Source organism: Somniosus microcephalus, unplaced genomic scaffold, assembly GCF_052327205.1.
Source record: "Somniosus microcephalus isolate GS21.2 unplaced genomic scaffold, FLI_Smic_1.0 unresolved_chr2, whole genome shotgun sequence".
Lineage (NCBI taxonomy): Eukaryota > Metazoa > Chordata > Chondrichthyes > Squaliformes > Somniosidae > Somniosus > Somniosus microcephalus.
In genome coordinates, this window is record NW_028225180.1 from 43,827,250 (window position 1) to 43,842,406 (window position 15,157).

General features: G+C 42.2%; 1 protein-coding gene across 1 annotated transcript; it reads right to left on the bottom strand.

Moving 5' to 3' along the window:
- Window positions 1–13,412: 13,412 nt before the first annotated feature.
- On the bottom strand, window positions 13,413–14,255 carry LOC147092583 (putative G protein-coupled receptor 139). The gene has a single exon (XM_085975641.1). The coding sequence runs from the start codon at window positions 14,253–14,255 to the stop codon at window positions 13,413–13,415; it is 843 nt and encodes a 280-aa protein (XP_085831767.1).
- Window positions 14,256–15,157: the final 902 nt, after the last annotated feature.

Genomic DNA, 15,157 nt, shown 5'->3' on the forward strand with positions numbered 1-15,157 from the left:
CACAGATTTCTCTTAATCTGACATATCAGCTAAAAGAACAACTTAACAGAGTCTATTTTATCAATGACTGTACCTAATGCTCATTATGATTTATCCTGATTGACTCGCTGGAGGATTGATGTGTGGATAAATATATGTTCCCTTCCATTGCCTCAGCCGTGCGCCCGGCAGAGCCTTTCAGCTCCTGCAGACTTCATCCATTCTCACTAAAAAATGGGGTGACCAACTATTCTACTGATCAAAGAGATTTACTACCAGCTTATCGCTGCCGTCAGCATCCCCGGTGAGCTATTTTAACCTGTTTATTTAGTTAATGGGGTTAATTGCATTCATGTACATACAGCCTGTTTCAATAAGGGAATGAGTTTTCTAGAGGTCAACATTAATCCGATAACCTTACTGATCTTACGATGTTGTTTGAAGCTCCGAAGGACCTAAAAATTCGGTATAGCCGCGTTTGGGGCGCTAGTCCTGGCGACGCGCAAAGTTTAGCGTCACCTAGCACGATATTGGGTTGCAGCGCCCCTAAAGGTGATTGCGGCACTAAATCAGGCGCTGCACGCTACTCTTAAGGTGCTAACCCGGCGGCGCAAGCCAATTTCGCGGCGGCGGGGCACAGCAAAGGTGCTGCCAATAATCACTTTCCCTGAGACACATTGGCGCCGGCCAGCTCTTAAAGGGGCAGGTCAATTGGCATCACCAGACACACTCACTGCCTTGTAGGCCTTAAAAGCGGTGGGAGCCTACCTGTGGTGCACCAGCCTAGCAAGACATGGAAAGGGTGGGACAGAGGGTAGAATGCATCACTGATGGGGCACTGTATGCTTTGGTTAGCACAGTGGAATCAAGGCTAAGGAAGATGGTCAGAATGTGATTTATGTTTTGGACAGTCTCTCAGGTGTGAGAGGCAGTTATGTCAGTGTATTAGTTTTGCTTTCTGTTGTCATAGCTTTCTCATGTTTGAAGGAACCACATTTTGTGTAATGAAACACTTTCTTCATTTACAATGGCCATGCCTGCTATTTACATGCATCTTGCCCTTCACAGGCTTGGGGGTATCAGACTGGTTCCAATCCTGTTCTTGGAATGGCAGCAAGAATTCCGTGAGAGGGTCCTAGAAGCTACTTCTGATCAGCCTCTGACGCGCAGCCTGAGAAGAGCCGCTCGCATAGAAGTTCAGGCCAGCAGGCATCTTCTCAGCCACTGACAGAGCTGTCCTGCATCTTATCTGAGGCTGCAGATCTGGCTGAAGCAGCTGGCACAGCTCAGTCACCACCTCCTTTCTAAGTCACAGCCTTCTCACACACTGCTCCTCCGACATGTTCATGTAGGAAAACTGCTGTCGGAAAACACTGCCAGCATAAGGTCTGCTGTGGCGACGACTGCTGGCCCTCCCCCGTCTGGCCATGCTGGCCCCCTCTCCCAGCATCTCAGTGACCTTTCCAGATGATTCAGCAGCAGGACGTTCCCCTCCAATGCAGCCCCCATAATAAGTGCCCACAGGAAGGTTCCCCATTGTAATGGCTCACCAAAAGCAAGGTGATGGTCAGAAGGCTGAAGATCGTCTGCCTGTGCTGGCTCAGTGGTCAAATGGCTCTCAGTGTGCAGCTCATCAACTCTATGCAACTCTCGAGGAAGTTGTGCTCCAAAAATGTCTGCCGCTTGTAAACCACACCAGTCCCCTTTAAATATCGCCCCTCCAGCCCGAGAGCGACTTGGGAAGGTTCCAGGTAAGCTGTCACTATTAGCGCCAGGTGCTACGGAGGGGGGCGCCACTGAATTTCTGGTCCGAGGCGCCCGAAAGGCGTTGCACACTCAAATGACGTCATAATCTGCCTGCGCCCATGAGCGGGTGCTCAGATTTAGCACCGGTGCTAAATGCATGCTCAATATGGGGCGAGGTGCTAGGAGCACTGCGCCCGCCCGGAAATTGGCTAGTGCCCCACTTCTCGGCCTCTTTAGGCCCTAATCGGTGGCGCTACCAACTGAATTTCTAGCCGAAGGACTTTAGCGGATTTCTGGACCGTCTTGATGCCCCGTGCAGAGTGAGCGCTGCAAAAGTTCATTTAAATTTGTGGATGTGTTTCCCAGGTAATGGCTCAACCCTAACCTTGTTCTCATAATGCTCATTCTTGATAACCACACTGAATGGAATAAAATGATCTCAACATAACATTTTATCTCAACGTATCTGCATATGTATTTCAATCCGGCAATGGAACATTATTTTTCTCCTCTCTCTTTCTTACGGCGAATTTGGTGACAATGGTGATTCTCTCCCAAAGAAACTACGGCCTTTCCAAGTGTATCTCTGTCTACATGGTGGCCATGGCAACAGCAGATCTACTGGTCTTTATCTTCAATATAATAGTGTATCAGAATTTCAATTATCACTTTCCGCTTTCATTCCTGTACCACACTCTCGTGTGTAAGTTCATTCTATACGTCACTACTGTCACCCTCGATTTGTCTGTTTGTTTCACCGTCTTCTTCACATTTGACCAATTTGTAGTTATCTGCTGACAGAAGTTTAAAGCAAAGTATTGCACCGAGAGAACTGCGGCCGCGGTTATAACAACGTTCATGGTCCTAATCTTTTGAAGGGGCATCCCCAGTTTATTTGCATTTGAAGCTGAACAAATAATTAACAAGGTGCAGTGGGGCTGCTGGAACAGTGTGGCTTTTGTTTCATCATCTGCAGGTGTAGCCTACATCTGGTTGTACAGCGCCTGGACAGTATGGCTTCCTTTTACTTTAATTGCTTTGTTAAATTATTTGACAGTCAGACGTATTTTAGCGGCCAGCAGAACACAGAGTGGTCTCCGGGGTAACAGAAGTGAGAATCAGCGCGATCAAGAGAAGGCGAATCGAAGGAAATCCATCATTTTACTGGTCACTATATTGGGAAGTTTTATATTGTTGTGGATGACAAATGCCGTGAGTTTTGTAAGTACCAGACTGGCAAACAACACCTATTATAGAGGTGGCCGTACAGGCTCTGGATATATTGCCATTGAAACCAGAACACTGTTGAAGTTTTCAAATTGCTTTCAAAACTCGTGTATTTATGTAGCGACCCAGAGGAAATTCAGGGAAGAGCTGAAGAAGGTGGCAAAATCCCCTTGGGCACTCATTCTGAGAATAGTTAGAAAATGAGAATAAAAAGAATCAATCAAACGAAAGCTTCCTCGTCACAAAATCTACATTTCAGCTCCTTTTTCACCGTAGAAATTTTTTCTTTCTGGTAATGTGATGAGAAATTGTGTGAACATTTCTTCCATTTTGCAGCATGCGTTTGATGTCTGCTTTTCTTAATTTGTCATGCTTTTTTCTTTGAGTAAACATATCCCATTCCGGCAAATTTAACACATTTCCATTTCAGGGATCAAAGATAACAATGATGAGGTTCAGCAGTGGACATGTGAGCAACAGAGGAATCCACCTTACATTCCAGGTACTGGGATCTGGTACGCCAGATTAAAATCTTCAATAACGTTTCATTCAGTGCCGAAACAATCAAAGGTCTTGCGCTTGCCGATATTGGTACCTTTCCTGGAGAATTGGTGTGAATATTGCAGGCGCGGTTCTCTCAATCGGACTCCATTCCTCATTGACAAATAGAGCGGGCTCATGTCCCGTGATCAGTGTGCAAATGCAGGAAATAGTCAGAATTGACTTTAAATCTCGAATGTCCACTAACTGATATCTCTCACTCAGCACAAAGATGGAGTCTGCTCTTGTTTTGTGCTGTCGATAAAACTATCATGAGTTATATTATTGATATTCTGTCTCAATCAGTCTTCCAAACAAAGGTGTAAACGAATATAAAATGAATGACTTTTCCTAAAGTTATTCATTAGTAAAATTGTTGCAAGTGATCTGTTAAAATCACTGCCAGAAACTCAGGTAAAATAAAATGAATATTAAGTCTTCTGTGTTTGGATGAACATTTGCAGATGGTCAGAAAGAAGCTTTGGTCATTACCATCTTATTATGCAGTTACACATTGTTGCAAATCGTAATAGAAAAATACCAGCAACTTTCAATCAGTTACAAATTGTTCATCAGTGATCTCGCCTGATTGTGCGAGAAACACCAAGGAATGGGAGTAAGATCTCAATGGGAAGGAGCTGAAGGGTGTGGATGGACATTGAGAGATAGAGATCCAAATATTGAAATCCTAGTAAGTTCATGAGCAAACCAACATAAACTATGGTTTTATGGAAAGGGACATGCATCACAAGAATAAATAAGTGATGATGAATCTTTAAAAATGTTGGTGAGGCCACCGTTAGAACACAAGATACAGCTTCGGCCCCTCATTGTGGAAAGGCCATTAAATCCTCTGAGAGCGGGCAGCGTAGGCACACCAGGATGGTGACATGGATCAGAACTAAACTGGTGATGAGGGACTTGATGTTGGGACTATTTGCACTGGCGTAGCGAAAGATAAGAGGAGATTTAATAAAGGTTTCATAAATTATCAACAGTTTCGTCAGAGTGAGGTGGGAGAGAATATTCCATCTGGTTGGGGAGCGAGCAGTAAAGAGTGATCGACTTCAATTGGCCACAATGGGAATGAGCAGAGAGTTTAGAAGAAAGTTCGGTATGCAAAGGGTTGCTGGAGCACGGAATGTTTTGCCTCAGAGAGTAGTTAAGAGAAAGTTAGGTGAATATTTGTGAAAAGATAAAATAATTTTCTGTGGAGAGAGAGGGTAGCGTGGCTAGATTTCCTTGCTATCTCAAAGAACCCAGTACATATAGAATGTGTCACATTACATTCTCCCACCCAGTACATTTCTATGGTTTTATTGTGTTACCTATGCTGGATTGATTTTAATTGTTATTGTGTCTAAGATGCACTCAGCCCCATTGAGTTTCTATTGAACACAATTTTATAAATAAACAGATACCAAGGAAGATCCCAAAGTTTAAATAGTCACCCGTCCCTTACTGATTTCCATTTGTCAATAACATACTTTCATTTTGTAATTAGCTCTCTGTGCAGTGCTAGATCTCCCACTCCATCCCATAATTTCTCATCGTTTGTAGATGTGGAACCTTGTCCTTTGCTTCATTAAATTCCGACTGGGTCACTCCAGCTGCATTTCCCCTGCCCTGCAGGCCAGTGATGTGTTTGAGAAAATCCAATAGGTTAGTTAAAGATTAAACATCGCCCCTTAATCCAATATAATTCCCTTTTACATTGCTTCTCTCCCAGGTGCTCACCCACTGGATCTCTTCAGGATTATTTTAAATTCTGGGATTATTTCAGCCACTTTCGGAACCTCAGGAATATTTTCTAATTGAGGAAATTGCAGCAGTGTCAGTAAAGTGTCACTCCTATCAGTCCCCATTCCTTTATCTCGCGGTGTCTGGGTCCCTGGATTCCAGAATTCCAATTTATGTATTTGAACACTGCAACTATATTTAAATAATGCCTTGATCGCTGTCTCTCATACAAGCCTTCAATGATTGACATGTGATCTACATTATTTATTTTATTTACCAAGCTGCCTTTGCTGGTCCTTACGATTTATCTACTAGATGGGTTGAATATTTAAAAAACTTTTTCTTAATCCTTAATATTCCTCCCGACATATTGACGTGGGCTCATGATGCCCCCTATTCTCATTTAAATGGATAAATATATTTTAATTTCACAACCACTAGCTCCTTATTAACTAGTGCTTGCTTGTCTAATCCAGCTTTCCGATCTCCTAGACCTGCACCACTGCTGGAGTCTCACATGCACGCAGGTGGATTATTGGAAAATTATGGATCCACTTCCTCAACTTTATTTGCATTGTCATTATTGGCTGAAGGTCACGGGCAATGCTCGAGGCATAGAATCATAGAATCAGAAAGCCCATAAGGAGACCATGCGGACTATCGTGCCTCTCTCGGCTCTTTGAAATAGGTATCCAATTAATCCAACTCCGCTGCACTTTGCACACAGCCCAGCAAGCCTTGCTTTTTCAATATATATCTAATTCCCTTCTAAAGTTACTATTTTTATAAAGGTGCCAGCAGTGACTCTGTGGTAGCACCTACGCCTCTGAGTCAGATGGCAGTGGGTTAAATTCCCACTCCAGAGTCTTGAACATAAAATCTATGCTGACACTTAAATGCAATACTGAGTGTGTGCTCCACTGTCGGAGGTGCAGTCTTTTGGAAGGAACGTCAAACTGAGGCCCTGACTGCTCTGTCAGGAGGATATAAAAGATCCCACAGCACTATTTCAAGGAAGAGCAGGGGAGGTCTCCACAGAGTCTTGGCCAATATTCATCCCTCGAGCCACATCACTAAAACAGATTAGCTTGTCATTTTCTCATTGCTGTTTGTGGGAGCTTGATGTGTTCCAATTGGCTCACCCACTTCCTACTTTACAAGAGTAACTTCACTTGAAGAATTACTTCATTGACGGTAAAGCTCTTTGGGACGCCTGCAGGTCGCGAAGAGAGCTGTAATCTGCCTCTGGTACCCTTTCAATCATTGGATTCCAGATCATAAGAGCTCGCTAGGTAACAAAAACAATCGTCATCTCCTCGCTGGATCATTTCTCAGTTACCTTCAATTGTGGCCGTGATTATCAACGCTCCTACCAATGGAAACAATGTTGCCTTATTTAATAAAAAACCCTTATAATTTTGAACAAATTCCCCCTGAAATTTGCATGCTCCATGGGAATTATCCCAGGTTCTGGCAATGTCGACAGTTTTCAGGTCTTTGTTTCACATTGATCTCTTTCTTACTCAGTTTGGAAGATTATTTTTTCATTGTTCTGTATAATCAACAATTTAAGGTTAAGCAAAATACAATGTAAGTATGTTAACCAATCTGTTCCTGCTCCAATTTCTTATGTTATTATGTTATTATGTTCTTAACGATTTTATTGATTTGCTGTTAATATCATTTCACGGATCGGCATTTAAAAGCGGAAACAAAATAAGGTTGATATTTTATTAATTCAAAGTAGGGCTGCCTCCACCTGTTGATTTGTTCGACTCTTCACGCTCTCCTTCTCACCATGGCCACGCCCTCCTGGTTCCCTTTCTTTCTGTCGGATCCCACATTCTGCCAGATCCCAGCTCCATGGGTTCCCGCATTCTGCCTGATCCCGATCTCCCCTTTGTTCCAGGATGGCCCTTCCAATATCAGAGGAGCAGAGTTCAAATTACATTTGTTATTATTGTCAGAGGAAGTGTTGGGTTTGCCTCATTTGGACTGTGAGGGCAATTCTGGTAACCTAATCATAGAAAGGATATTTCTGCACTATATATATCATACAGCTCAGTCCCAGAGATTCTAGGAATTCAGAATTCCAGTTTTGTAGAAATTAAAGAAAATCGTGCTTCCTAAGTGCAGAAAATAGGAAACCTCCAAGTTGACCTAATGTCAGTTTTAATGTTACAAGGAGAACGCACAACTTGCTCAAATTCTTCACTGTGATAAGGCGTTCAATCACAAAGATCTACAAGTTCAAAATGTGAAATTAAGTGTAAGAAGGAACGTTGGGTCGAACATTTCAGCTCACTTGGTAAATGTATTCTGTATATTATATACTGAATTATCAGGAGGCTCATTCGGCACAACCCTATTTATCTGCTTCTGAATTTGAAAATTATGGTATCGAATGTTTCTCACATGACAAACATAACCTTCTGTAAACAAACTGCAACATCCATGTGCTGCCTAACACAGGCAAAGCTAAACTCAATCTGAAGAGTTTAACAATCAGCATATACAACGAAGAAAGCAAGAACATTATCTTGAAAGAAGCGAATAGCATCAAAAATACACCTTTAAGTGGAATACTCCTGTCACTTTAACACTGCAGTTTAGGAGATAATAATAGGAACTCTATTATTTAACGTTATATTGTGTGTTCCCGATTTATCCCAATCATTCTCGCAATTTTTAATGGGATAATCTGTGGTGCCTGTCCCGACTGTAACAAATCAAAAGCTTGAGACCCAGTTATATGCACTCTATTGAATTACAAACAAGGAAATTCTGTTCTGTTGTGTCGAAGGGTCCCATAGCATCAAATGCACTGAATGTCCTGTGTTCTATCTTCCTAAGCCGTGGCGATCACTTTGTTTCAAAGCAGGTTTTTGTTATCCTGAAATATATATGCTGAGGAATCAGACGGATCATTCATTCACTCCTTTAACTCCTCACTGAGGAAATAGACGTAAAAGGAGTAGGAGCGGGGTTAGGCTACTTTGCAGAATTGAGAGTTAACTGGAATGACAAGCACTAATACGCTGTTGCGTTCTAGGAGTTGTGTATGCAATGGTTGTCTATAGTGCATGATGCGCTTTAATTGAATCACTAGCAATAATAAATAAATGCTATCCTTCTCTGATTTATTCTAATATCTCCTGAAGGAAATAAAAATCCTTTCACCCTTACTTAACTGTTCGTGGTAATTGGTGAGAATGACCACGCGGAGGGGTCACGTGAATTTGTGCTTTTCTGTGCAGTCTGAGCTCTTCACTTTGAACCCACATCTCCCAAATTTAGTTCAAGATTCCATATTCGCTTCCCACAATCAGTCTCTTCGCTTTCTTCGTGCAGAGTTTGTTAAATTTACACCCTACACCGCCACTCACTGAGAACAATGGCACAGGGATCATACAATCATAGAATCCCAGAACTATACATTACAGAAGGAGGCCATTTGGCCCACCGTGCCTGTGCCAGCTCTTTGAAAGAGATAGCTAAATAGTCCCACTCCTCTGCTACTTATTTATTTCATTCATTTTTACCTCTTCTCCCCGCTGTTGTTTGTGCCATTTACCTTAAATCTGTCATATGGTGATAAGGCTGGGGAATGGAAATGAGGCAGAAGGTCAGCCATGATCTCAGTGAATAGCGAAGCAGGATCGTCGGGCCGAATGGCCTACTCCTGCTTCTATTGCTTATGTTCTTATGTTTTTATGTGTCCTTTGGTTACCAAGAAGTCTGCCCATGGAAACAGTTTCTTCGAATTTACTATATCAAAACCCATCCTAATTTGTAGTCAACTTGGTGTTCCGCTGACTTATTTACCTAAAAGTGATCTTAATCTTCCTGTTTTCTGTTTTCAATTTTGATTAAAATTTTGGCTTCAGTTTTGCTAACAGGTCTATCATGTAGTACTATATCAAACGCCTTTGCAAAGTCCATATATACAACATCAACTGCACTATCCTCATCAACCCGCTCAGTTACTTCATGAAAGGACTCGATCTAGTTAGTAAAACAATCCGTGCTGGATTTCATTGATTAACCACATTTTGCAAGTGCTCAATAAGTTTCTGTCGTATTATTGTCTCCAAATGTTTCCACACGATGTTAGGCTGACTAGCCCATATTTGTTGGTTTATCCCTCTTCCCTTTTTTGAAGGGGTGTAATATTTGCAATCCATTGCTACTCTGAGAGCACTCCCATATCTAAGGAGGATTTGAAGATTTTGTTCTGAGTATCTGCAATTTCAACACTTCCTTCCTTCCATCAGCTACCTCGGATACAGCCCATTTGGACCAGTTGACTTTTATACCTTGAGCACTGCCCACCTTTCATGTGCATCCTATTTATTTATGATTTTCCTATCCAATTTCTCAGCTATCGCTTCTTTTACTGTGACATTAGCCACATACGTTTCTTTAGTGAAGACACAGGCAAAATAGTCATTTAGTACATAAGCCATACCCCCTGCTTGCACAAGGAGATCGCCTTTTTGGTACTAATAGGCCCCATTCTTGAGAGTGCCACATTTCCGGAGGACCCCTCAACCACCTGGCTCTTTGCACCCTGCCGATCGCCACCAACTTACTAACCTCCTGAATTCACTGTAGCTGCGGGGTGACCAGCTCCTGGAACATGTGGTCGAGCAAATTCTCAGCCATGCAGTGACACCATCCGCTCCTCAAGCTCAGAAGTTCGAGCAGATGGAGACGTTTCATGGACACATGATTATCATGGGCAGGTGAAGCGTTCTGGAGTTCAAACATGGCTCAGGAATATACACTGTTGTTATCAAGTAAGATGCTGCATTTAAATTCAACAGTGACAGAAACAAAAATGTAAGCTTAAAGAGAGCTTGAAAATAAAATAATATTAGATTAAATTTAACGGGAGTACATTAAACTTAATTAAATTGAAATAAATTAAATTAATTATTTACATTAAATTAAATCTAGTTTGTTATATGGCAATTTAGGCCTTACAGAATTACTCTCCGATTTGTCTTGCCCAGTGATATTTGTTCCAATTTTATTATGATCTTTGCATGTAGAGTGAACTGTTATCCTCGGGCTAACGTGCTTGGTGTTGGGTTTTACTCGCCTAACTTGTTCTGGCAGAATTCCGGGACTGGGGAAACTGACATCTGGTCACTGAAAAAGCCGAAGCATTCTGACACAGACACTGGTCAGCGGCGGCATTTCCTTTTGTCAGACAATCAAACTGTGACCTCACTTTCTGCGGCCCATTCTGAAGAGCGCAACAATCTAGAGTAGGGATCATGATGACGTAGGAGGTGAAACTGGTTCGCCACACTTCTGACACAAACAGCCACTAGGTGCAACGCTCAGGCGATTCTGTGACTTGTCAGCAATTATATTCAGCAGCTCCTGAATCTTTCACTCCCTACAGTTTGTTTGTTCAGCAGTTTTTTTGTAGTTCAAGGTGAACAAATACATTGCTAATATTTATGCTTACTGTTTTTTCGAGAACAATTGATTTGTGGTCATCGGCTCCGTGCAATGATTTGTACCTTTAATATAACGCAAAATTAATTAATTCCATCCAAGGTATACTTCCCTTTAGATTATTCTAACATTGAATGCAACATATGGCAGATTTCAACGTTAAATGCGGCCGTCAGACTCAGTACAGAACTCTGTAATCCACCACTAACAGCCTACAACCACAGAAATCTCTGCACTGTTACACAAACACATCCAACGTGATCATCGTATTGCAACTTATAGCTACACAATGGAGAACATCGCTCCAGTTACACCCCAGCTATTCCAGTCTTTCTTTCTATCTCATTATGCTATAGCTTTACAGCAAACATTTAAACCTGTTGCTGAGTCTAAAAATTTATGAGAGCCTGTTTCATCTACATGAACTGAAATCTGACCCACAATCCAAATGCTGTCTCTGCCCAACTGACTCTGATAGCAGAGTCTTGAATCAATTGATGGCTGCTTCAACAGTATCGGCAGTTGATCAATTAGTATTCGGAAAATGGGGAACAAGATAACAATTCCACGTCTACTGAACATTGCTCCAATTTAGTTAGTTCTGCGAAAAAAAACACAGGTTCATGTGAACGTTTCAACTTTCATGGGTGTAAATTGCCAGTATAATAGTTAACACTCCTCCCAATTGTCTTTTTCATTAGAATCAATGGAAGGGAAATTCGGCGGCATGTATGAAAGTCGCACAGTTCACCCCAGCCAGATTTCCACCCAGGCCGAAATTGACAACATGTTTAGTTTCAGGATATTCAGTTTCCAGTAAACACAAATGGATTGAGAACTAACTTTACAACTTGTGTTTAAAAGAGATTAATTTGGGGTTGCTGAAATGCTCCTTCCAACTAGTCCTGGATGATTGGCTGAAAATCAGGAACTTGGGGTGAAATTAGCCCTGAGAGGAGAGGCCAAACCAGCGTCGTCGCATCGCTCCCCTGTTACACACTGCTATGGAACTGAATATAACAGGAATTGATGTGATTTTGCCTTATCGTCAAGATGCGTTTCTGCCCCTTGCATTTATATAGCGCCTTTCAAGTCCTCAGGGCGTCCTAACATGCTTCACGGTGAATAAATCACTTTTAAAGTGTAGTCACTGCAGTAATGTCAGGACATGTGGAAGCTAATTTGTGCACAGGGAGGTCCCACAAACAACAATAAGATAAATCACCAAATAGGACAACAGTGGGCATGAGCGGAGGACACAAAACGATCGGTATCGCATCGATCGCCTATTGGGCTCAACATTCAGTTACATTGACTTCACTAGAACTGAGTATCGTTCCTGTCCTATAACCATCTGCAAATGCCACCTGGGCGCAAAACAATGCTGTGCAGAGATTTGCCGTCATCGGTAGGGTGTAAGAAATCGCACAAACCATCTATGATAAATAAAACACATTTCAGCGAATAAATTTTGAAGCCAATTTTAACCAACAGGGTAACTAATATATGTGATGCCCATCAATCACAGGAGGTGTGTAATGATCAAGTGGACACTGCGATTGCTGTATTCAATGTGTAACCGCATATATTGCAGATCAGACCAGTGGAAGCAGTCCGCGACATCTCCTCTGCTGATCTTACACATCCTGCAGCGTTTACTGTGGATTTGACCAATCTCAGGGTCCCCCTCTCCTCCACATCTTCCAATCACTAACCCAAACACCGCTGCTTATATTCGAAAACAGTTTCAGCTGAAGCACAACAGGCGGAAAAATGTTAGTTAATTGGCTCAAGTTTTCATCTGATGTCTTTGCAGCGATTAACGCTCTCAAACCCAGGTCATCAGTGGTGCATGGCAGACCTCCGAATACACTGCCTTTCACTGGGATATCTGGTCAACACCAGTTGATGAACGACCAAACCAGACAGAGGATTGTACCATCTCAATATCTGACTATTACATTGTGCAGTTCGTTGAATTAACTTCCCCTTTTATTTAGGATATTATGAATTCTTATACAGCTTTACCTGTGTAAACAGGTCGCTGATTCAGATTAACTGCAGTCAGGTTCCCTGTGACAAATTTAGTAAAAGCAAATATCAGCTTTACATTACTATAGCTGCAAATCCTTCAAATAATTCTCAATAATAGAGACATCAGAAAAAAAACCGTGAAACGAGGCAACTTCAGTTAACATTCAAAGAAATGGTGAAACATCACGATACTGGGAAGGAGACAGCAGCACTGCTCCTTTTTCCCAGGAGACGGGATGAGGCGGTCAGTGCAGCTGCAATCAGTCCATGCAAAATTTTCAGCGAGAATAAGTACGGTTAGCAGGAGTTCTAAACCATCGAATCTCATCCTAAATCTGGCGGGTACTCCTGTCAATTACATGGTAGAATTACATTACTGACCTCGCTCTGTCCGATATTAAACCCGTTGATCAAATATTCTATTGCATTATTAAACGTCTTTCATCACTGACACTTTTCATACTTAAGGTGGAATGTCAGTAATGGGCAGGAGTCATCAGTTAATGAACTGTGGAAATCCAGGGTCAATGCTAGGTTAAATGCCACAGGGGCCACAGATACATTCGCGTACCTGTGAGATTTTACAAGAACCATCTTGATGCAGCTGTATGGATTGCGGATCCCAGTCTAAGCTGCAATAGGAACTAACAGTGAATTCTACTGTTTCAAAGGGAGCTCTAGTTGGTATTTCTTTCATTGCTAACGAGTCTGAGTATCAGTGTCCAGGGAGATTTCAACACTTTCTTCAGCTCTTCTCTGAATTTCCTCTGGGTAGCTGCATAAATACAAGGGTTTACACAGGAACTCAAAAGCTTCAGCATAGCTCCGGTTTCAGTGGCGATATAGGCTGGGTTTGTGCGGTCGCCTCGGTAATAATTGGGGTTTGTCAGTCCGGTAGATGCAAAACTAATGACAGCTGTCAGCCACAACAGTATAAAACTGCCCGATATAGTGAAGAGTAAATTGATGGATTTCCTTCGGTTGTCCATCTCTGGATCGCTCTGCTTCTCACTGCTCTGACCACGGAATCCCCTGCGGGCTCTGCTGGCCACTAAAATACGTCTGACTGTCAAAGAATTACACAAAGCGATTAAAGTAAAAGGAAGCCAAACTAGCCAGACTGTGTGAAACCAGAAGTACGCTGCACCTGGAGGTGAGGTAAAGAAGACCACACTTGAGCTGCAGCCCCACTGCACCTTGTTAATGACTTGCTGAGCTTCATATGCAAAGATCAAGGGGATGTTCTTTAGCAAGATCAGAACAGAGAATGTTGTTATAATCGTAGCCGCGGTTTTCTTGGTGCAATATATTGTTTTAAACTTCTGGCTGCAGATAACTACAAATCGGTCAAATGTAAAGGAGACGGTGCACCAAACAGACAAATCGAGGTTGGCAGTAGTGATGTATAAAATGAACTTACACACGGGAGTGAGAGACAGGAACGAAAGTGGAAAGTGATAATTGAAAATATGATACACCATTACATTGAAGATCATGACCAGTAGATCTGATGTTGCCATGGCCAACATGTAGACAGATATACACTTGGAAAGGCCGCAGTTTCCTCGAGAGAATCACCATTGTCGCCAAGTTCACTGTATGAAAGAGAGGAGAGAAATAATATTCCAGCGCCTCATTGAAATATATAAGGAGATACCTGTGGAGAGCATTTTACTCCATTCGGTGTGATTATCCACACGGAGCAGTGAGGGAACAGGATTAGTATTGAAGCCATTACCTGGGAAACCCACCAACGCATTTTAATGAGTCGCTGCACTGCTGACTCTGCACGGGGTGACAAGAACGTCTGAAAGTCCGCTAAAATCCTTGTGTGGAACATGGAAGTACAGATAGGCAGCTCACTTGTATGTTCAGTCACGACTGACAGTGTAATCCAGAAAACACGTTACACTATCGAACAGGCAGTAAGAACAAGTAGACAATTAACACTGCATAACAACAAATAGGTTACAATGGCTCACCGGGGACACCGACGGCTGTGAGAATCGGAAAGTAAACATCTTTTATCAGCAGAATAGTTGGTTGCCCCATTTTCTGTGAGAATGGATGAATTCTGTCGGAGCTAAAGTACTCTGACTGGTGCAAGGCTGAGGCAATGGAAAGGAACCTATATTTAACTACAAATCAATCCTCCAGCGACTCAATCAGGTTAAGTCATAATTAGCATTAGTTACAGTCATTGAACAAATAGATGCAGGTAAGTTTTCTTTTGTCTCATACATCAGATTAAGAGAAATGTTTGAAATTGTTATTGGAAATGTTCAAAAACATTATTTGCAAGTAGAAAGTGTAACCTCGCAGTACTGGTGCTGACCCTATTTCCACTGGAGTAGTGAAGGCAGCTCCCCTTGAACTGCACACTCTGAGCCTGCGCTGCACTCACTCCCAGTGGCTCAATCTT

Excerpts from the sequence above, each read along its gene's own strand:
- LOC147092583 (XM_085975641.1), bottom strand. The coding sequence starts at position 14,255 with ATGGCAACATCAGATCTACTGGTCATGATCTTCAATGTAATGGTGTAT.